The sequence below is a fragment of the Myxine glutinosa genome, chromosome 6 (assembly GCF_964187855.1).
Source record: "Myxine glutinosa chromosome 6, kmMyxGlut1.1, whole genome shotgun sequence".
In the NCBI taxonomy this organism is placed as follows: domain Eukaryota; kingdom Metazoa; phylum Chordata; class Myxini; order Myxiniformes; family Myxinidae; genus Myxine; species Myxine glutinosa.
The window spans coordinates 154,599,429-154,623,875 of record NC_136266.1 but is presented as its reverse complement, the minus strand read 5'-3'; the positions used below and the strand labels follow the sequence as shown (position 1 = coordinate 154,623,875).

General features: G+C 45.9%; 2 protein-coding genes across 3 annotated transcripts in view; one reads left to right on the top strand and one right to left on the bottom strand.

Moving 5' to 3' along the window:
• LOC137428903 (NEDD4-binding protein 1) overlaps window positions 1-5,939 on the bottom strand; it is a 79,555-nt gene extending 73,616 nt beyond the window's left edge. The window contains exon 1 of one of the 2 annotated variants that reach the window (XM_068118764.2): window positions 5,561-5,939. In XM_068118764.2, coding sequence (XP_067974865.2) covers window positions 5,561-5,761 — 201 coding nt within the window. In that variant the 5' untranslated portion in view covers window positions 5,762-5,939. The remainder of the gene's footprint in view (window positions 1-5,560) is intronic. The other variant, XM_068118765.2, reaches the window with a different exon arrangement.
• Window positions 5,940-6,192: 253 nt separating this feature from the next.
• On the top strand, window positions 6,193-24,168 carry LOC137428904 (cytochrome b-245 light chain). Its single transcript, XM_078780794.1, has 6 exons — window positions 6,193-6,362; window positions 6,734-6,803; window positions 10,069-10,143; window positions 16,602-16,685; window positions 17,090-17,171; window positions 23,398-24,168. Exons 1-6 carry the CDS (start codon window positions 6,194-6,196, stop codon window positions 23,617-23,619), a joined length of 702 nt encoding a protein of 233 aa, XP_078636920.1. The 5' UTR covers window position 6,193; the 3' UTR covers window positions 23,620-24,168.
• The last annotated feature ends 279 nt before the right edge of the window (window positions 24,169-24,447 follow it).

Here is a 24,447-nt window from a genome sequence, read left to right as displayed (position 1 = left end):
GGCTTTACGAAGCCGGGCTTTGGACAGGAATTGGCGCACCGAGAGGTATTAGTGAGTCGACTGGGTGATGAGGTTAGTGTTTTGGACCCAAAATTAGAGAAAAACAAAATTTGATGATTGGCAAGGGATTGGCAGTAGTGATTGGCAGATGATGGGTAGTGATTGGCAAATTTTCGATTTGTTGGAATTTGATGTGCAAAATTGGTAGTGAGAGACCCCCGATGTGGTGGGATGGCAAATCCACCATCCTTCCCATGTGGGGGGCAAAGGAGCAATAGTTTATGGGGTGTATGGCAGTGAAAACTAGCCCGGGTGGGTTAGGATATTGTGTGTAGGGATCTAGAGAAGATGACCTTAGGTAACGTTAAGGTTAGTTAGTGACTGATACCTGTAGTGGGGACGCAGGTAGATTAGTGTGGATGATAATGACGTGGGAGCGCAATAGTTTAAAGGGACGACTGGGAAGCGCAAGTTTCAGAAGGGAGTAGTTAGCTGAGATGATGCCGTGTGTGTGAGGATGGAACAGGTGTGATTGCACAGGTGTGCAATTGGACAGGTGTGTGGAGCAGTGTATGAGTAGTGAGTATGTGGATCAGCGCGAATGCGCTTGGGGAGAGAAGGGTGCAGGTGGCACCAAGTGTGAGAGCACAGGTGTGCAAGTACAGGTGTGTGGAGAGAGTTGGAGTAAGTGGTACGGAGTGGTGTGCATGGTGCGAAGGTGTGGATGGGGGAAGAGTGGACCCCTTTCACGAATACCCGGGGCGGGTAGTGTAAGTGTTAGGTAAAGGGTACAGGTAAATTGTGGTTGGATATTGGCATCTGTGGTGCGGGTGACAGAATGATGTTTGGATGGGTGCATTAGTGTTGTGGAAATGGCTGGGCGTGTAGCCTGTTAGTGTGTGTAGTTGGTTGGGCACTCCACCACTGTAAGGATGTCGGCCAGGTGAGGCCGCAGGTGGGCTCTGGGAGCCGGTAGTTGTGAGTGGGTGCCTGAGGATCCCGGGTGTGGATCGGGCAGCCCCGTGCCAGAGAGGGCACCGAGTGGGGAGAGTGCCAGAGGGCCTTCCCCAGGTAGTTAGGTTAGGGTGAGGAGCAGGTAAGCTCGGAGGCAACCGCAGTGGTGGAGGTGTGCAGGTGGGTAGACCCACTGGGAGAGGTACACGCCACAGCCCAGAAATTGTGCGAGGGCACCGGGAGATGAATCGGGGGAGTGAGACCCCAAATTGAAGAGCACCACAGTTTGGCCAATGGGAATTGGTTTTTAGAACCCATAGTGTAAGAGGGCCAATGGTTTGGCCGGAGAAAGACCCCGGGTAGTGTAAAGTTGTTAAAGTCATTTAGGAAATAGTTAGGATTGATGAACCTGTCGCACCATACGCAGCCACTTGCCTGTGGTGATGATGATGACTCCACACCTGTGTTTTCTTTGTTTTGTTGCAGAAAATGAGATTGCTGTGAGGATTTGTGAGACGCATCACGACGTGGATGAGACATTGGGGTGATTCCATCTCTCCCTCCCTCGGAGGGACTGATGATGAATTGGTGATGGCAAATTATGATGTTGAGTTGGAGATGGCAAATTTTGATGAGAGTTGAAAATGGCAAATTTGATTGGTTAGGAGGGAGAGAAGACGAATTTGGTTTATGGGAGGAACGGGGAAGACAGTAGGGATGTTTGTCGATTTGTAAAGTAGATGTTTATGGGTAGTGTTGTGTTTTGTGGATGCAGTAAGGGGTAAGGGAGGGGCCATGTAGGTTACCTGGTGGGGGGGGGCGTACGATAGGAACGTACCTGTCTCACCTGGTTCCCATGTGCCCCCAGTGTGCATCACCTTACATTGCGTGCACTTTTGCGCCCTTACCACCTTACTCACTTGTTTCTTCTTTTGTCTCCCACCTCCGAGGATCTGGCTTTGGGGTAGAGAGAGAGGAGAGAGAGGTGCTGGCTACGCAGTTGTGGGCCTGCACTTTCGCTGTTGGCTGCCTGGATCGATACACCATATGGACCGCAATGTTTGTGGCCACCCACAATGGACCGCAGTTCGTTTGCGGCCAAGCACCACCCGGGGATGGACCTATGGGTCAACGTGGCACCTATGCCATACAGGTGAACCACTAATAGTTAACACCACCAAGTGCACCACAAGAAGAGCAAGAGACACCTGCAGGGTTAGGGGTTGTCGAATTTATTTTTATACCAATGAACAATGGTGACTGCACCGATTGGTGGTGGGGTGGTGCTGTTGATGCTCGGGAAGGGTGCTCTGCACGTTATTAAAGGCCGTCGGCCACAGAGCACTCGTGGGTTGGTGTATCGATGTTGGCAAGCGCGCTCTCTCTCTATGCATAACATCTGCATGTGTCCCTCCAAAAACAGGTCCTGGATCGTAGTGTAAATAGCAGCGTAGTCTTGTAAATAATGCTCCCTACCGGCTGTATGTTTAGTTTGAGAATTCTTTCCGGATTCGGTTATCCTGTGGGTGTGTTTCTGTGAGGAGAAGGGTGCAACGTCGCAGGGGGACATATTTACTCATTTGTGAATATCTGTAAAACTGTCGCACTCAGGGTAGAGTTAATAGTAGAGGGAACTACATTGCGTGCCACACTAAAGTAGGTAAAAATTTATCGGGTCGGGACGCCCCGAGGGTAGAGAAGGGTGCAATGTTGCGAATATGGAATTTGGCCTCCATATCCGCTTGTAAATATTCCCCTATTTTCTCTAATACTCCCCAACTTTCCCCAGTCCCCCATTCCCTAGTCCCATTGCATGTAAATAACAATCAGTAGAGCCGACCTTCCCCTTATTCCCCCATTAAATGTCGTGCCCAGGTCCACCGCACCACACGTAGACAACTTTCGGACATCTTCCTAGTTATTCTTATTCTATGTCAGTTAAGGCCTCGTCTCCATTAATTATGACTCTTCGTTGCACCAGAATGTGATTATATGGCATCAGTAGTGAGTTTAGGACCTTTCCCATACCTCCTCCCATCTTCTTCCCCAAACAACAACAATAACAACAACTACAACAACAATTACAACAACAACAGAGGGGATGGCGGCGGAGCGGGGGAGGATGCGTCCTCACACCGGCTCGATTAGCTCCAGACCATGCGCTCCACGGGGTTACCCCGAAGGGGCTGGCTGTCAGCTCCTCGTCGGGGGCGGAGCCAGTAACCCCCCCGCACGCACCCAATGAGAAGCAGCGTGCCGATTCCACGAGGCGGAGCTAACGAGCCGAGGGCGTGTCACTCCCCGCCGGATATACGCAGCCGCTTGCCGGACGTGACGTCAGATTCGCCCCCAGCTGGAGAAAGACGGACCTGCGAGCGCTGAAACAGATGCGCCTCAGCTTGGAGACTGGAGAGAGAAGCCACCGCCACCCCCAGCGCGACGATACCTCCCCGCATCTCTGGACCGGACCGAGTCGATTCTGCCTTGAGCCAAGAGTGCACCTTGAGCCATCGCGACCTGCCTTTCCTTTTCATCAACCCCCGTGTGAGTCAGCATTTTGTCCCGTGTGTCTGTCGTCTGTCCGGGGTTAATATAAGAGTGTGTCTAAGTGCCTGTCTTCCTGTAATATACCTCTAGCCCCTGTAATCTAACCTTTTCCGTACGAATATACTTGAGAATCGAAACGTTGGTGTCGTATTGTGTGATTGTAATCCAGCCGGGTGTCTTCTTTTTCTTATTGAGCCAGCATAGCGCGGCTAGTCAACGTTCGGGCACAATCGGGTAACTTGTACGGATACGGCGGCCATCCCGCTCGGCCCACCATACCATCAAAGTCGTATCTGTAACAATATTATGAAAAATCTGGATATTGGGCCATCTCAGATTCAGAGATTTGATTTTTGCAAGATTTCGATTCGATTGGGATCGAAGAGAACACCTTCTTCGTCTTCTGTACAGTGAAGTTGCCAGCTCTGAATTCTCTGGCTAAATCTGGGTGCTTCATTGGGAGTGCAACCATGTCCCTCAGGTGAACAGGGACCCACCTGGCATAGCGTGTGTGGTCTAAGGCATGGAACCATGGGACCAGTTCCGTCAGTGCATCAAGGTACATCGTGAATGAAGCCTGCCGCAGAGAACGCACGTAGACCAGTACCAACATCTCTAGTTCCAGCACAGTTGCCCAGTACTGAAAGTTGGGAATGTCTTCTCCTCTCTGGTGACACCAGTCTTCGAACTCAGGCAGGTCTTCTGCATCATCAGCATATGTCATACAGTGGCGTTCATACGCACGGTGTTGCAGGAGGTGCAGTGCCGCTGCAGTGATTTGATGAGCTCTTCTTGTGCGGGTGACGTGGGCAGCTCGCAGGAAGGAGTCGGCCGTTCCTGGCGTTGCAATCTCAGCTTGCAAATCTGCAAATCTTGCAAAAATCAAATCTCTGAATCTGAGATGGCCCAATATCCAGATCTTTTCATAATATGATAGTCTACTAGTGTGCCAACTTTGGTGCTTTCCTCACAAAATGCACAATTGTTATGCTATATTTAGCTTAGCTGCCGGACTATTATACGACTCGTATTACGAGAGTCTGTTGGGGCCATGAAGCCACCAAACTTGAAGGCCAAGCCGTGGCGATGCGTTCACGGGCCGCTTCTGCAGGATCCGTTGGCTGTCGCTGTGCTGCGGCCAGTTCGTGCAGAACAAAAACATTATGGAGACTGCGTGGTGCAGGACACCCGGCTCGCTGCTGGGACATCAATTGGCTATCTTACGAGAATGCAAACCGCTCTCGGGGCATATGGCAAACGAAGCCACATTGAGCCAGATCAATATAATAGACCTGAGGGCACTTCGTAAACTCGTCATACATTCCCACACGTCGGTCGAGTTATCGTGATCCACGGACTCAATACAGACGCAGTGAACAAATATAGCAATTTGTGGCAAACAGGACGACCAATTGGTCCGTCAGTGAAGCGACAGGTACAGGTAGGCTCTGCTGGTATTCTAGCGAAATAGATAACTACTTGAGGATTAGCTCTGAGCTTGGGTCACCTGGGCCTGGCTCAAAATCAACGTATAACTGTTGCCCGCATCTCAATTTTTGTGAAGATCCGGATCCGGCTAGTAGAAAGTTTCAAGCGATTCTTCACCATTGGGACATTGGGCAAAAAACGATGCACAGCAGGAAATCTCAAAAGGTTGTGGACGGATGATTTTGATTAAATGCGATTCTGTATTGTGACTTTCTGATCTACTCTGGGATACAAAACGTAAACTGTTCACCTGGCGCAGGTATGCTCTCTCTCTACTGAGTGCCGTTGTCGTTTTATTTTTGTGCTAATGTGTCAGGGATATTATCGTCTAAATTCTAAAACAAACCTCTTCAATGTTTTTTTTACTGATTGTGTCATTTTAATGGACACTTGAACCCAAGCTGGACTTGTTAATTTTTAGACGAGTGTGAATGCCTCTCGTTCCTCCTGCAAGGCCAAACGTGTATAAACTGACGCAATACCGGAATAAGGAGACTTTGGGTTCGGTTTTTAAAATGCTCTTTCACTTAAAAAAAAACAAAAAACGAAAAAAACCGCCAAACGAACCCACCTTGGCCTTGGTAACGGCCTCCTGCGGCCCAAGTAAACGTAACCATATCGCCAGGTCAGGCGGACCGCGTTGTTGCTCCACCACAACTCGATAAACGGCGTGTACCCTGGTGGTGAGAGCGTCGAGCCGTGACTCGGAACATCGAGGAACCGTGAACTCCTCTTCGACGAAATCCATATCGGAGAAATAGCCTCTAGACATTCCGTCTTCTTTCTCTTCCTCTTCCTCTTTATATTCCTCTTCCTCGTCCACAATCGAAGAACCCAAAATCGACCTCGTCGAAAGAAATCCCTTTTTATTATTATTTAATTCATACCCGTCATATCGATTTATCCGAGCCCAAATCCTTCTTACGCATTTGTTTTTATTGATTAAATATTCATTTGGAACGTAACCTCGAATACGAGCCGGAAGTATCGTTTGTGAGGCTATACACCGCCCGCTTTACTCGTTACGGATAAATGTCATCGAAATGTAAATGTTGAATATCCAAGGAGACTCAAAGGAATAAAAAAACCGAAGAAAGAAAGAAACTATTATTATTGTACTCGTAACATATACACATACACCGATACACGTCGCAGCGAAAGGAAAAAGGGGACGTGGTCCGCAAGAGACGTCGGTATGGGTACTATGGTAACGCTAAAGAGGCGTGGTCAAGGAGCCAAGGACAAACATTTAAAAGTTTCACGAAGACTTCGGGAAGTTTTTTCAAACGAGTTGTTTATTCGAATTGTTCAAAGAAATGAGGTCGACGAGAGAGTGGGCGATTTGGGCAAACGAGCAGGCTTTGGCTTCTGCAGTGAGTAAGTTCGCCTTTTGTCGCCTTATTTCGTAGTCATGTCCGACATTGGCCTGTTTATATTTATTCCCCTCGGTAATGAAGCTGTGCTGAAGTTTCTCATAATCTGCTATCGTAATGGTGAACAAAAAGCGACCCTTAATATTAATATAAATGGAGTCACCCATCACCCTGAACAAATTCCTGCCCTAATCGTAGTCGAACGTCACGCCTAGCCAGCCTGTTCGTGAAAGACTTTGACCAGGCTTCCCCCGTCTGACCCCACAAGAGCGTGGGAATAATTATGGTTGTTTTTGAAGAAGAATCGTCTCAATGTTTGACTGTCACCTGCATGAATATACCTGTAAGGTGTTGTGCTGTGTCTGTTGCAGTTTTCATCCTCGGAGGCGTTGTTGCTATTGCAGGGCAGTTCCACAGGTGGACCTTGGCTGTCTATGCCATGTATCCTTGTGCCCTCATTGGCTGTCGACCCTGTATTAGCCATCCAGTGGCTTGCTGTGTCAACGTGGCTTTTCTTTAAAATCCTGTTTTCTCGTTTATCCTGTTTTCGAACTTCCTGGTAGCAAGGTATTTTTACATTGATGACATGTTTTTTTCATAGGGAGCAGTTTAATGGCCATGTAAATATTTCACCTCCCTACTCAAACATTCCCCTCCCAGGACATACAAACCAACTGTGTTTGAATCAAATTTCCGAAACCTTATATTTTGATGTACCAACAGCACAACGTGCTGCATATTGGATTTATCTATTTTAATTAACTATTTATTTGTTATTCACACAAATGCAATATATATATATATATATATATATATATATACAGTATATGTATATATATGTATATATGTATATATAATATATATGTATATATATATATATATGTATATATAATATATATGTATATATATATATATATGTATATATATGTATATATGTATATATATGTATATATATGTATATATATATATATGTATATATATGTATATATATATATATGTGTATATATATATATATATATGTATATATATGTATATATATATATATATATATATGTATATATATATATGTATATATATGTATGTATATATATATATATATATATATATATATATATATATATATATATATATATATATATATATATATATATATCAACAACAACAACATGCATTTTAAGGCCATTTTCCCTGCTAGAGCGGGGGTTAGCCTTGCGGTCCCCATGATGATCTTCTCCATTTTGCCCTATTTTCTGCATCTCCCCTTGTTAACCCCCTTGCCCACATTTCTTCTTCCACCATCTTTAGCCAAGTCTTTCTCGGTCTTCCCCGTCCTCTACTTCCTTCTACATTCATTTCCATCATTCTTCTCAACCAGTCACTTTCATCCTTCCTCAACACATGACCAAACCATCTCAACCTGTTCCTCTTCACAGCATCCATCACAGGCTCTATTCCCATCATCTTTCGCAATTCATCATTTGTCTTCCTCTCTCTCAACGATACTCCACACATCCACCGAACCATTCGCATTTCCACCCTTTCCAGCCTTCGTTGCTGCTCTACGTTCATTACCCATGTCTCACTCCCATAAATCATAAAACTTCTCACACATGCAGCATACACCTTTCCCTTCAGCTTCAAAGACACTCCCCTCCTCATCAGCACGCCACTCAGTTCCCGAAACTTCTTCCATGCACATTTCACTCTGGCAACCGTTGCCGAGCCTGATCCGCCTTCTCCATTCAGCATGTCTCCGAGGTAGCAAAATGTTTTTCACACCTTCCAGCTTCACGCCGTCTCCAAGATCCAACTCAACATTTCCCACATCTGCAGCTCCCTCTGTGCACACCTTACATTTGAATGTAGCTGCCACACTGGTTAATGACCCTCTCAGACCACAACATTTTTGATGAACCCACTCAGTGCACATTGTACATTGAATGGAGTTCACTCCGTCATTTCACTTCACTCCGTTCACAATGTTCACATTGTACATTCGTACATTTTTGTACGTTGTTCAAACCATGATCATTGCCAAGAAACAGCATCAGCAACACTGACACTCTGGAACAGAGCATGATGTGTACATGAGAATCAGAACATACCATACTGGATATGTCGAACTGAAGATTAGATGTCTTCCTTTTCTTCCTTGTTCAATGGGTTCTTCAATTTTAATACGTATTTTAATCTCAGCAGTTTTATTTCATTTTTTTTTTAATACATGGTCTCGGCTCATGGAAGAGCTAGGACACCGAACAGATCAAGACAGCACTATAAGGGGAATGGAAAGGGTAAGCACCAACAGCAGAAAGTAGATGGAGTCGGACAAACAAGGGATGCAGGTAACGATGAGGGATAGGGGAGAACTCAAGGGGTCGACAAGATGGATACATAAGCAAAATTTTAGGAGGGATGGGTAGGGGCGGCTAACTTAATAGATGTAGAAAATATGATTTTGGATGAGAATGACTTGAGATGGTGGTGAACAGCTGCCTTGAAGACCTAGAGCGAGTTTGGAGGGCGGTTCCACAGGTGGGCAAAAGGAGGAATAAAAGAGTGGAGGTGAGTCGGGATTCTGGATTTGGGCAGTTTCACTAGGAAGGGGTTGCTGGTGGTTCGCGTGCGTCCAGTAGATACTTGGGGGAGCGGGAGCAGAGCACAGAGAGGGCGGAGGGTGCAAGACCAGAAAGGAGGTGGAAGAAGTGAGAGACCTGTCGGCGATGACAAAGTGATAGGCCCAAAGACTCGGCTTCATTGCGAGAGATTCCGATGATCTTGAAAGCTTTAGTTTCTACAGTGTCAAGCCGAGCAAGATGTGAGGCAGCCGAGCCGGCCCATAGGGGACAGCAGTATTTCTTTATGCTTTTCCTTCCTTTCCTTTACTTCCTCCCAGGTTTAGATTGTCAGCACGAATTGTATTTGTATAAGGCCCATATGCATTCCCATCAAAATCGGACAAATACCTCAGAGTCAGGAAATATTACCGACCGAACCTTTTCTTGACTCGATATGTGCTAGACTTATCCATTCCTGCAAAACATAGATAGATTTTGTTCCTTCAATCCCTCCCGCCCTCCCTTCCCACTTCCTCCAAGGTGCATGGATGCTTCCAGCAACCTCCCACCTTGTTAAGCTCCCAAAATCCATGCCTACTGCATGCACCTCCACTCCATTCTTTCCCTATCTTTTCCCTATTCTTTCCCATTTGTGGAACATTGTTTATCAGACCCAAGAGTCGCTTGGTTGCGGTTTAGGGAAAAGCATTGGATAAGCGGGAACATTTTGAATTGAAAACAGAGGGCTGATAGGACAGTCTGTTGCTTTCCAAACTAAGTTGATACCAACCCGTCCTTTATTGGTCGGAATACAAACTCATGTGGTGGATCAAATGGACAAAATGTTCTGGATCTCATCTTTTTTGCCAAAAAAACACCCAGTTATTCCCTTTGTCGATCTGATCGGTCCAATAAAGCTGTTTTTAGAACTTTGTCTGCCAGCTTTGGATCTTGGAAGATATGGATAACGGACATTTTGGAAAAATTGGGTCGGTCGACGTGATGTATGGGATTCGTACCTGGGGTCACAGCACCATAAGACAATTGCTTAAATGTAAACATTAAAGAGAACTCCATGCATATTTTAAAGATGGTCTTTCACCTTCACTGGTGTCCTTATGATAATTCATTCACCTGTCCTGGTTCAGCCTGTCTGGAGTGCTTGTTCTGCTGTTGGAATATCCACGCACTCACCATCCTCATGGAGTTAACACCGAGCGCAGGTATCTGTTGTCGTGTTGCATCATACCTGTTCACATTTAATATTTATTTAGAGTTGGGTTTGACAACTGTTTGTTTTTGAGCACTTTGATTATATATATTTTTATGCCTCCGCCCCCGAAGGTGGCCGGGGGAATGATGTTTTCAGGTTGTCCGTCCATCTGTACTTATGTCTAAACCTCGTTTTTCTCAGCAACCACATGTCCAAATGAGGTGAACCTTTCAGGATAGGAGTGATGCCCATGTAGAATGTTTTTTTGACAATTGTGACATCGTAGGTCACGTGGTATGGCAGCCATCTTGGTTTAAACACAAATAATTAAAAAAGTATTTATTGGAAACTGTTGAAAGGAAAAATTTTGAAACATGGCACATTGTCAAGTACTCCCAATGTGGAACAAAAGCAATGATGACATCATCGGTGAAGCGCTATACCATCCATAAATGTTTTAATCGAATGACATCCTAAAAATATGAAATTGAATGCACATGATCTATGACCCATTTGTATTGAAATATTACATATATAACGTCATAGGTCACATGGTTTGGCAGCCATATTGAATTTAACCTTAAACCTTAAAAAACATCTCCAAAACCACCAAAGCGATCAACTCAAAACTTTACATGTGTCATCGACTCGGCATGGCGAGTAAAAGTTGAAGGAAAATATAAAATAATTATATCTCGGAAACAGCTTACCCTATCAATTTAATGTCATCAAACAAATTAAATAAGGAACTTTACAAATGTCATCTAACACCATATATAGTTTGAAAATTACGACGTCGTTGGTCACGTGGTTTGGCTGCCATCTTGGATAGAAAAACTAACCTTATCCGATCAACACGAAACTTCACAAACGTGATCCCCTACCCATACATATAAAGAAACCACCTTTAGAGGCCATTTTTCCCCGCAAGCGGGGGTTGGCCTTTTTCGGGAACTGTGGTTGTTGTTGTTTTTCGGTCCCCTTTTTGAAGCAATGTTTTACGGCCGGATGCCCTTCCTGACGCCAACCCTTTTTGCCGCCTTTAACGACAAGCAGGGAATTACCAGTGAACTGGTACTCAATTAGCCGACCTCGGAAGGATGACAGGCTGAGTCAACCCCCCTGGCGTTAATTCAGCGATTGACCGGGATTCGAACCCAGGATCCTAGGATCCTAAGCCGGTACCCTAGCCGCTAGCCCAACACCAGGGACTACATATGCAGAGTATACATATGCAGAGTGTATATTTTTGATGTCATTTGTCATGTGGTGTGGCAGCCATATTAGCTTGAAAGCCGATATTTAAAAAAAAACCCTTCTCTGAAACCACTTCACCGATCGATGTGGAACCCGTCATGGCTGGGGAAAATCTGATGCTTGAGAACAGCTGAAGGGATTTAAGCCAAACTTGTTTATTTTTAGGACGGTCAATGAGGGCATCTATCCGTTGTCATGCACAGGGACTACGAGGAGGCATATTGGTGACGCAGTCACATTGCTCTAGTTTTATCTGACATTTTAATACACCGGATGCAAAGTTGATTGGAAATGTACCATGTAGTCCGAGTGATATTTATTTTACAATTTCATGATAGTAATTACTCAAATTATGAGTAACTTACATGGGCACACATTCCCATATCAATTCATGTATTAGGTTTCTTTGAACGTTTCTTTTTATTGACACCAATTTTAGCATATTAGTTTCTGAAGTCATTCTTTAGATGTTCAATAGTTCTTGATCTCCTGGTATAAACCATTGTCCCCAAAGAAAAAAAAAAACTCGAGTGTTTTGAAACAAAAAAAACTCTTTCCAAAACAAACCCTCCCCAAAAAAAACCCAAAATAGTTTAAAAAAAACTTGGGGCATAGTAACACAATAATATAAATGAACAGGATTATGAATAATTAATTGACATATGTGGGAAAAATTACACACCCAGACCAGGAATCAAACCCAGGTCCTCTGGTGATGGTATTTCAAAATCATAATTTTATTGATGAACTTATAAAACCTCCGAACTACCTTCCAACACCAGCTGGGACCCCAAAACATTCCACAGAAGAAGCTGTGGCACTCCTAAACCGCTGATGCACTCCTAAACCGCTGATGCACTCCTAAACCGCTCATGCACTCCTAACCCGCTGATGCACTCCTAAACCGCTGATGCACTCCTAAACCGCCGATGCACTCCTAAACCGCTGATGCACTCCTAAACCGTTGATGCACTCCTAACCCGCTGATGCACTCCTAAACCGCTGATGCACTCCTAAACCGCTGATGCACTCCTAAACCGCTGATGCACTCCTAAACCGCTGCTGCACTCCTAAACCGCTGATGCACTCCTAAACCGCTGATGCACTCCTAACCCGCTGATGCACTCCTAAACCGCTGATGCACTCCTAAACCGCTGATGCACTCCTAAACCGCTGATTCACTCCTAAACCGCTGATGCACTCCTAAACCGCTGCTGCACTCCTAAACCGCTGATGCACTCCTAAACCGCTGATGCACTCCTAACCCGCTGATGCACTCCTAAACCGCTGATGCACTCCTAAACCGCTGATGCACTCCTAAACCGCTGCTGCACTCCTAAACCGCTGATGCACTCCTAAACCGCTGATGCACTCCTAAACCGCTCATGCACTCCTAAACCGCTGATGCACTCCTAAACCGCTGATGCACTCCTAAACCGCTGATGCACTCCTAACCCGCTGATGCACTCCTAAACCGCTGATGCACTCCTAAACCGCTGATGCACTCCTAAACCGCTGATGCACTCCTAAACCGCTGATGCACTCCTAAACCGCTGCTGCACTCCTAAACCGCTGATGCACTCCTAAACCGCTGATGCACTCCTAAACCGCTGATGCACTCCTAAACCGCTGATGCACTCCTAAACCGCTGATGCACTCCTAAACCGCTGATGCACTCCTAAACCGCTGATTCACTCCTAAACCGCTGATGCACTCCTAAACCGCTGATGCACTCCTAAACCGCTGATGCACTCCTAAACCGCTGATTCACTCCTAAACCACTGGAGGAAATAAGTTGAAAACTGTTGGTTGTTATTTGGGTTGTTGTTGTTGTTTCATATGCAGCTGTGGCCGCTGGTTTGCATCATTTTTCTGGAAGCGCATTTGTGCCGCTGATGCAGTGCCCCCAATTATCAGTGAGTTGGTACACAATTTGCCGACCTTGGAAGGATGACAGGCTGAGTCAACCCCCCTAGCGTTGATTCAACGATCGTCCGGGATTCAATCTCAGGATCCTAGGATCCCAAGCCGGCACCCTAACCGCTAAGCCAACACCAGGCTTGTTCTTTGGGCGTGCATGGAAACATAATAAGAATTGGGATGGCCACCTCCAACAAACTCCCCCCCACCCCGCCTCCTCGCTCCCTTCCCCCTACCACAGGGAGCAGGTGCTTCTTGCATTTCTTCGTGAGAAATTTACAAAATATAGATGCATTAATAGCCAAGATAATCATCCTAAAATATTCAATTTGGTGTCTGTCATAAGCCTGGTGTTGTCTTAATGGTTAAGATGGCTGGCTTGAGATCTCCAAGGTCCTGAGATCAAACCTCTGTCTTGCCATTGAATTAACACCAGGTGGGTTTTTGACTCAACCTGTCATCCTTCTGAGGTTGTCAAAATGAGTACCAGCTTACTGGGAAGAATGAGCCATTCGAGTATCCTGCATCGGAGTGGCGACCCATCCAGGATTGTGTCCCATGGCCGAGGAAACTGTTTTGGCATCACATGGATCTGAACATGCAAAAACAGTGGTCTTAAAGCGCGGCGTTACGCGCGCTGCTTGCGAGCAAGGAGGAAGCGGACAAGCGGTAACTTATAAGCGTCTTTATTTCAGGAGCTCACTGTAACACTAGCGCGCTCCGGGCTGCGCGCCCCGTGTATATCCTCAGGCCACGCCTACCCCTCGGGCGTGGCCGCCGCCCACTTGGTGCGCGGAATGATGTCACCACGCCAGTGGGCTTTCGTGTCCGCCACACGCGCCCCCCCAGAATTCCCGCGCACCTGGAGGGCCAGTTTGCGGGGCAAACGGATGATCCGGCCGAAGCGCCCCCTGGCGATCGGCGGCGTCCGGGGTGCAGGGATGCCAGGTGGGATGCCCCTGGCTGCCCCTGGGATGGGTGCAGGACCGGGGGGCGGCGTGGCGGCGGGGCTGGGCGGTGCCGGGGGTCCGCCCGCAGGGGGGCGGCCCCGACGCGGGGGTCGGGCCACTGGCGGTGGATGGTCCACGTCGAGGTGGGCCGGCTTGAGGCGGTCTACAGAAACGCGGTCAGGAGTACCGCCGATGTCCAGGGTGAAGTGCTTCGCCCCGGTCTCCAGCACGCGGAAAGGCCCGTCGTACGGGGGCCGCAGTGGTGTCCGGTGGGCATCGTGGCGGACGAAGACGTACTCCGCCATGCGAAGCTCCGGGGCGACGTGCGTCGGTGGGTGCCCGTGGCATGCCGTTGGCACCGGGGCGAACCTCTGGGCGGTCTCTTGCAGAGCGGAGCGCTGCTGTGCCGCGGACCATGGTGCCGTGGAGTCGGGGAGGAACTCGCCCGGCACCCGCAGCGGTTGCCCGAAGACCAACTCCGCCGCGGATGCGCGCAGGTCCTCCTTGGGCACCGTCTTGAGGCCCAGCAGGACCCAGGGGAGCCTGTCGACCCAACCGCCGTCGCGGAGGGTGTCCCGGAGCGCGCCTTCAATGAGCGGTGAAATCGCTCACACAGGCCGTTAGCCTGGGGGTGGTAGGCCGTGGTTCGGTGCAGCCGGACTCCGAGCCCCTGCGCGACCGCCCCCCAGAGCTCCGAGGTGAACTGGGGGCCGCGGTCGGACGAGATGTCTGAGGGGCCGCCGAACCGGGTGACCCAGGTGGCGATGAAAGCCTGCGCGACGTCTGCCGCCGTCGTCGACGCCAAGGGCACGGCCTCCGGCCACCGGGTGGTGCGGTCCACCATGGTGAGGACGTGGGTGAAACCCCGCGAGGGGGGCAGAGGTCCCACCAGGTCCACGTGGACGTGGTCAAACTGGCGTTCCGGCACCGTGAACGGGGCCAAGGGGGCCTGGGTGTGCCGGTGCACCTTGGCGCGCTGACACGCGCGGCACGTCCTGGCCCAGCCGGGGACGGCCTTCCGGAGGCCATGCCAGACGAACTTGTCGGCGATCAACCTTTGGGAGGCCCTCGCGCCCGGGTGGGACAGGCCGTGGATGGCGTCAAACACCAGTAAAGCGCGGCGTTACGCGCGCTGCTTGCGACCAAGGAGGAAGCAGACAAGCGGTAACTTATAAGCGTCTTTATTTCAGGAGCTCACTGTAACACTAGCGCGCTCCGGGCTGCGCACCCCGTGTATATCCTCAGGCCACGCCTACCCCTCGGGCGTGGCCGCCGCCCACTTGGTGCGCGGAATGATGTCACCACGCCAGTGGGCTTTCGTGTCCGCCACAGTCTTCTTATTCTGCCTGGCTGTCTTTTTTTGATCGCAATGCATTCGGCCGTTGATTATCCAATTGCAAACAAACTTGCCAGGAGGACAAAGGGTCACACAGTGGAGGTTGTAGCGACTTGATTTCTCCCCTCCTTTCCCATTGGGGGTTTTCTCCACCAATGGGGGTGCATGTTGAGGTGTATATCCATATTACGATAGCTTAGCGTGGCGTTTTTCCAAGGCTCGTTTTCAATAACAAAAGTAATATCAACACGAATTATAATAGCATAATATTAATGTTATTACAAAACAATATTAATACTAATAATATGCGCTCTCCCCCAAGGATTTTTTCCTCCTTGGACAAACGCCGTGTTAATGTGAATAAATAGCTTAACGCGGCGTTTCATGGGGGCAAGCCTCCCAGAAGTAAAACTTTTAAAAACAGTCGCTACTGCTGTTTAACACTAAACTGAAAAATTTGGAGGAATCCCGACATCCGTGAGGCAATGTATGCATATCGTGCCGACGAACAGACCTGAGTGTCGATCTACTGTAACGTATATGAATGAATGAATGATCGTTTTGAGGCCATTTTTCCCCGCTAGAGCAGGGTTTAGCCTTGCGGGCCCCATGACAATCATGGTTCCCTGTTTGAGGCAATGTTTTTATGGCCGGATGCCCTTCCTGACGTCAACCCTTAGTCGCCTCTTACGATGCGCAAGGATACGGTGGGTACCTATTCTAAATCGGGGTACACACCGTGACCATTCATCCCAGCAAGCTGGTACTCAATTTGCCGACCTCGGAAGGATGACAGGCTGAATCAACCCCCCTGGCGTTAATTCAGCGATCGACCAGCGATATCCTAGGATCCCAAGCCGGCACCCTAACCGCTAAGCCAACACCACGCTTAAACCTGGCTACTGTAACGTATATAACCCACAAATGTTAACATGACCCTTCCTGCCTCTTCCGTGGGGAGTGGATGCACGAGTTTGTTAAATTTGTACATTTTTATTTTTGCAGAGGCCAGCACCATCTAGCTATGATTCTGGGGGCTCTCGGACCAATCACATCGAACTACTACATCCGTGCCATACTGCTGATACTGTGAGCACCACTTTCAGTGCACACCTGCAAATATATTCAGGACTATCCCTAGAATTGTTTTTGTCACAAGTGCAAATGCTGCCGATATATAACTTGCAGCACTTTGACATTATACTACAGATGTGGGTTGGTAGGACTGCTGTGACGTGTGTGTACCTGGCCTTGAGCTGTCTACCTTAGGTTTTCATTTGAGCCCAGGTATAAGCTGTTGAAGCGACGCTTCGCCAGCGAGGCCATCACGAAATGCACCATCGCCCACATGGACGTTAAGCTGGCTGTCACATCCGCCAGCATTCGTTTTTGGACATTAAATATCCTTCATTCAGAGTTGGTGAGTGATCGCTCTGATGAAATTCAAGATTCTATTTTTGTATTATAATTGCTGTATCTGATGTCTGTTACAGCGTGGCGGTGCCAGGTGGTTTCCTTCTTTCCACCATCCTCGGTGCTATCTGCTTTGCTATCGCTGGCGTTGTTTACTTAATGGTAAGGACTATTTATGGCACGTTATTCTATCACTACATACATGTATTTCTCCCTGACCGACTGTAAACAATGCAAATGGGAGAGGGTGAATGGATAACAAGGCCTGAAAAGAGGCACTGGATGATCAAGGGGCCACTGACTTCCTGTGCTTCCTCCTGATATGATCCAACATGTTCGATGAAGATTGAAGATGTTATATTCTAATTTTAAACATTTGCACTTTCTTGTATTGTTTGGAGTAGTTTGTTTTATAACTTAGTAATTGTTAATTAATTGGCTGGCAGGATAACCTATAGGTACGCACACTTACCTGTGAGCTGTCTCGGCTGGGTTTGAATCTCGGCCGAGCTATAAATTGTCATCCTGGTGTTTCGCATGCTGCACGAGGCATCAATGTATGTGGCGTTAAACTCGGGTGCCCGCCTGCCAGCATTAGATGATAAACTTTAACGCTCCCACGGTGTTCTTCACAAAGAGTATGCGAACGATGGCGAGCACCCTTCTTTAAGTCCAAATTCCTCCTGTGACTCCCACTGGAAATAGTCCGTGGGCTGAGTAGGGTTTACATGCACCCCCCCCCCCCCCCACAACTTAACTTCCCGGGTATGTCCATGTACCCCCCACCCTAGGGGTTAGGAAAAACCATGTTAACAGAAAAAAACTCATTCCCTCATAGTTTGACCTCTGGTGACCTCATTAGTGACCTCATTTGCATATAACACATATCATTGTAAGGAGTGTCCCAGGACAAACATTTTGAGGGGTCATATACAACCATAGGATGACTAGGTAAAAAGTTATGGCCATTTGAATTTCGCCTACCCCTAATTTTCGGAAATCACTGACACGGGGGGGGGGGGGGGGGGGGGGGGGGTGGTAACATCAAAATATGCGTGGGAGGTACCTTGGGAATGAGTTTTTTTTCTGTTAACATGGTTTTTCCTACCGCTAGGGTGGGGGGTACATGGACATACCCGGGAGGTTAAGTTGTGGGGGGGTGCATGTAAACCCTACTCAGCCCACGGACTAAAAGGCAAAGGCAACCCAGCCAATGTAAACCTTGCCATGACGCTGCTTTAGCACTGAGCCTGAGTTGTACTACAGGTGGTCGAACTGCCTACTGCGGCCATACAACCAGTAGCACTGAACCTGCCTTCAGATAGAACGGCAGAAATAAATAAAAACAGTAGTTAACCACAAGTACGTCCACCCAGTGGCGTAGTGATGGTTTGTGGCGCTCGGGGCGAAGGTCAAAAATATCGCCCCCTGCAGGCAGTGACCGTCAGAAATTCCAATTGAGGGGCCACATGACAGAGCTTAAGCTTCCCCAGCGGGATCAGCAGCAGAGCCCTGGAATCTGTTCAAAATGAGAATAGATTTAGTTATGATCTCCTGGGGTGATTAGGCTTATTATTGGGGGGGCATATGTACTCAATTTCAAGTTCGTGTGCAGTTCATGTTAATTTTGGGCAACCACTATAAATGTATTCTACTGGGTCCTACCAATCGGAAAAATGATGTCGCCATTTTTTTCTGTTGACCTTTAGTGACCTTGACTCAAGGTCAAAGTTCAAACGTCATTACAGTGACCATACTTCATCCAAAGTATATCAAACCTGGGTAGCAAAATGTGGCAAATTTCACAAGGAACATTGATTATGACATTTGTTTCATCATTTGACCTCTCAGATGTTTGCAATATGCAAATTAATAAGCAAATGACCTAATTAGAAAAAAAAATATGCATAATTAACATATAGTCTTCACCGTACACGTAAATCCCATCACTTCGCATTATTATTGAATGCCAATCATTAGTTACCATCTCAAATGTGTTCTGCTGGATCCTAAACTGGAAAAATATGTTGCTTATTGTTTTCTGTTGACATGTTCTTGATATTCACTGACCTTTGACATGTACTTGACTTTACTTACCTTGACCCAAGGTGAAATGTCAAATGTCATTTTAACCATGTGATGCGACCAAGCAAAATAAGTCGGATGTCTGGAATATTGATTTTTGGATTCAAGTTCCCAATGCTTTTCTTTATACTGTTGATTCGTCATGCTCATTTGCTCATGTTGGTTGGGTTTTTAGCCATTGTTAGTATTTTTAACATTTAATTTGTTGCCTAAAAACACAAAATTGATTCTGGCAGATGTCCAAATCACTTTGCTTGTTCACGTCACACGTATATTCTGTTTGCTCTTTTCAGGGAAGGACTCCAATCCTGTTAAGATAAAGAATTAATGCTTTTGTAAGATACAATGACCTGTAGTATCTACATGTAGGTCTACAGTCAACCTCATCCATACCTTGATTTTTATTAGTGCCCAATGGTAAGTCAAATTATTTAATACTTTCAAATGATAACTCGGATCGAACAAGTTGTACGAGCCAGGGACATCCATCACCAATGTTGGCGACCTCCGCTGGAGATTGTTCACAAAGAAACATTAGAAGCTCAAAAGTTGCTGCCGACTTGAGGAGCTTTGGAAGAAGCTTTCGCGCATGCCCACTACCAAGCAATGGTGTGGAACCAGGATTACGTGCCTGACCCACAGCTCCCACCTGCGACAGACTTTGGGTGGAAAGTGGAAGGTGATGGTCTGGTGGCCATCTCAACAAAGCAACTTCCTGCCCCATATGCCATCACTCACCTAGTTAAGTGTGGATGTACGACAACAAAATGCAGCTCACTGCTCTTGCAGATCACAGAATATGAACTGCACAGAGATGTGTGTGTGGTGCAGATGATGACAACTGTACTAACAATGACCACGGACATGCTTTTGGGATTCTCTTTGGTTTTTTTTGTATACATAATCGAGGCTCGTGAAAGAGCTAACACTTATCACACAAACAAATCAGACAAACAACCAAAGTATATAAAAAGGGGAGCGGCAGACAAGATGGGGAGAGAAGGGGAAGCACATAAACACAACATTTGAGAGCAGGGACATTGGGAATGTGTGGGAGGGAGGGGGCTTGGGGGGAGGCGGCATGGGGGGGGGGGGGGGTGGGAGAAGTATAAACACAAGGACACCAAGGACTTACAGGAAAGAAGTTGGTATTTCAAAGAAGAGGATTTGGGGTGAAATTAGCGGGGGTAGAAAAGATCAAGGTTATGGATGGGGGGAGATAACAGATAGTGGTGAACAGCTGTTGATTTGATTGATGAAAAAGAAGAAGATTATGAGGATCCTTTGTTGTGAACAATATAAGAAGCTAATCGAAAAGCAAAACATGTTTCCAGTTTACTCAGTGCAAATTTTTTTTACAATGTGTGTCAACAATAACCATTAGATGCACATAGGAACACAATCATGGTAATGTAGAATTGTGGCCAAAATGTGCTCTTTGAACTTTGACCTTAGTTCAAGGTCACAAGAGTCACAAGAATATTGACATCAGTCAGCTAATAGGACCCAGGATACATTTGTGAATAATTACTAGCAATTAACATTTTCTGGAGACGGGATGTACTCGCCATTATATGTATCACCGGGATATATGTTTAATAGGGTATGCTAATTATGCATATTTTTGTCTCTAATTAGCTCATTTGCATATTGCAAAAAACGAAAGGTCAAATGATGAAACAAATGTCAAAACCAATGTTCCTTGTGAAATTTACCACATTTTGGTACCAAGGTCGATATACTTTGGATGAAGTATGGTCACTGTAATGACGTTTGAACTTTGACCTTGAGTCAAGGTCACTAAAGGTCAACAGAAAGAAATGGCCATCATTTTTTCCGATTAGTAGGACCCAGTAGAATACATTTATAGTGGTTTCCCAAAATTAACATGAACTGCACAAGAACTTGAAATTGAGTACATAGCCCCCCCCCACCCCCCCCCCCCCCACCCACTATTACTAGTACCCGACTGCAAAGTCGCAATAGGCCGGCGAAGCCAAAGCCTCTTGCCACTATTTTACCCATCACTATGGCATCAGTAGGTTAGGTAGTTGGTAGTAGGTAGGTGTAGTAGGTACCGTACCTGGTAAGACTTGTAAAAGAGAAGAGCAGACAGTCCTCCCCAATACCTACATACAATAAATGTCACAAGAAGCTTAAGGAAGTAACGATACGATGTGCTAGCTCAGGGCCTATTTTAAGAAATTTTAACTAGGCTTAACATACGTTTTCACAGTATGTGTGTAGTCTTCTAACTTCAGTCGGTGTCAGGGCTGGCTCTCTCCGGGCACTGCGGCTTCCTCCACCAGAAGAAGTTAGCTTGCAGTAAGATCAGTGCCGACAGATCAGACGATAGTGCCGTTATTTCTAAAAAATAATTCTTCGTCAATTTTAGAATATTTGACGCCGTTTTCAGCGTCCGAAACGCGTAATAAGCTTTAAAAAAATATTTTTTCAAATGGTCGAATCTCATTGGTTCCGGTGTTTGGTGACGATTTTCGTTGAAGATAACGAGGTTGGTCTTAACGTATTTTAATTACAAATTAGTGGTGCATTAGATTGTGAATCAAAGAAAGACGGGTGAAACAAACTCCTATTGAACTTTTTCGCAATTGTTTTATGCAAACTTCCGCATCCGGTCGATGGCGGCCTCCATTGCGTGATTTGGTTTTAGAAATATTTTTTCAAATGCTCGAATCTCATTGGTTCCGGTGTTTGGTGACGCTTTTCGTTGAAGATAACCAGGCCCGTGCGGACCGAGGTTGGTCTTAAAGTATTTTAATAATAAATTAGAGGTGCATAAGATTGTGAATCAAACAACGACGGGTGAAAGAAACTCCTATTGAACGTTTTTCAATTTGTTATGCATACTTCCGCATCCGCAAGATGGCGGCCTCCATTGAGCTTCGGAATTCTCAGGCCAAGGCATAATCTGGTTTTCGACATAATACGTACGCGTTTATTGACAACACCGGCTTTGCCGGCTATTAACTACAAAGAATCCGGAAGAATTCCTATGTTTCTGAACAGGCCTCCACGTTAAGGTGTATCGAGCAGTTTAATAGGTTCTTCCAACGCATGGTATTGCTCTTACAAAATAAATAACAAAAACAATGATAACATTGTAAGAAAGCAGTCGACGCCTGGTGCGGTCGCCCCCTCTGCCCCCCATCACTACGCCACTGCATCCGCCCATGACCCAGACAGAGTGTTGAAAACTTGTGAACGCTTCGAGGTTAGAATTAGGCCTTGACAGGTCCCCCACTCCATCGCAAGGTGCAGAATTTCCACTGATCAGTCATGGAGATCGAACCATATACTAATAATGGAAATGTAACAAGATTTTACGCACACCATCATTCAGATGCTCGGTAATTGGTATTTATACTAAATTTAGAGTACCAGCTGTCATACTGACTTGTCCGAGAAAACCGTTATAGCTAGCTCTACGAAACTTTAACTCATTATAGATACCAATCTAACTTGGTGCATCATTAATTTTGTTTTTGCAATTTTGACTTACATTGGCCACCATTGCTTATGACATCATAACCTTTAAACATCTTCTTTTCCAGAACTGCTGAACGGATCAAAGCAAAATTTTACAAACATTATCGCCCAGACGTGGGAATAAAAGTTTGCGAAAAAAACCCCTCATTGGTCACGTGGTTTGGCGGCCATATTGGATTTCAAAATAAAACTTTAAAACCACTTCTCCAAAACCACTTATCCGATCGATACAAAACTTGAAACATATGTTTTCATACGAATGGGGGAAAATACTTTGCTAACTATGACATCATAAGTCACGTGGTAACGTGGCCATGTTGGATTCAAGGAAAAAATTAAATCATCTTTTCTCCAGAACAGCTCAACAGATCAATTTGATACTTCATCGGTGTAATCAACTCTCCATGCGGAATACTTTTTCTGAACTATGACTTCATCAGTCACATGGTTATGGTGGCCATCTTGAATTTAAGGAAAAAAATAAAATACTCCTTTCCAGAGTACCACTCAACGGATTGATGTGAAATGTCATACATATGATCAACGACTGATGTGGGACTATTATTTGTAATATGGCGGCCATCTTGGAATTAAGGAAAATAATTTGGAAATCCATATCTACAGAACCACTTTACCGATCCAAACCAAAATTTACACATATGACCGACTATTCATGAGGAAAATGTCTTGAAAATGATGACGTAATCAGTGACGTGGTATGGTGGCCATTTTGCCTAGAAGACTATCATCACTGCTCGCGGTTCTAGTTGACTTTATTATTTTTCCATCACAGGCTGCTGTAAATGGTGAACGGTGGAAACCCTGCAGCCATGCAACGTGTCCAAAGCTCAATCCCAACCTTCAAGGCCCATCATCTTCCTCAACCTCAGCAGAGCCAAGAGCAATCCCATCCATCACTGGGACATGCATCTCTCAATCAGCAACCGTGATGTCTTTCTTGTCAAAGCAATCTGGCATTACACCCGTGCAGAATGGATCAAGCATACCCTCATGATTATCAGTACATATTTAGTTTTCAACTTTTATTCCCACGGCATCTGATATTGACATGACGTTTATTCCTATTCCAGTGAGTCATTTGGTGGATGGCCCGACAAGGGCTGTCTTTTGACCTTTTTAAATGAAGGTGACCTTCAAGGTCATGATGTTCATTTGTGTAATTGCGGAGTAATACTGATTCCTCCTTTTTTGATCAGTAACTAGTATCATGAGCTCTTTGAAAATTCAGCATTGATTCTGGGTTTACAGTTTGGGCCTCCATTGCTATAACGAAACAGGTACATCTTAGTTTTAAAGCTCTTGTGGTATCCTCACCATAACAAAGACCAAAACATTGAGTGTAATTAATACCATGGTTTATCAATATTGCATATCTTATCAGCCATACTATAGCTTTAAAATAAATAGTACTGTATCTTTCACACTGCCTGGAAGGGAAAGATTACTTAACACAGCATTTTATAACATTTAACTATTAAACCTGGTGTCTTATGTATGTATACTCAATGGAGTTGGTAAAAGTAAAATGTAATTTCAAAAATTCTTCACAGACTATGATGTCTTCATTATGATGTGAGATTGATATTGTTGAAAAAAACCCAATAACTACCAAGACCTATGTATAACGTGAGAATGATGCTAATCATTTTGAACAAGCATTCTGAGTATTGCGCTGCAATACATGTCCCCTACCAAAGTTCAAAGTGCCATAACTTTGTCAAAAAAGATCGAATATGCAAATTTATGCACGGTTGATGATGGTTTTCAAACTTGATCTGAGGTATGCTGAGACACGTGTGTCACGCCTCGCCTCGTTGATAAT

Bases quoted from the DNA above. Each gene is read 5' to 3' on its own strand.
- LOC137428904 (XM_078780794.1), top strand. From the start codon at position 6,194: ATGGTAACGCTAAAGAGGCGTGGTCAAGGAGCCAAGGACAAACATTTA. The intron at 10,144-16,601 runs GTATCTGTTGTC...TTATTTTTGCAG, and splicing joins GGAGTTAACACCGAGCGCAG to AGGCCAGCACCATCTAGCTA. The intron at 17,172-23,397 runs GTAAGGACTATT...TTTCCATCACAG, and splicing joins CTGGCGTTGTTTACTTAATG to GCTGCTGTAAATGGTGAACG.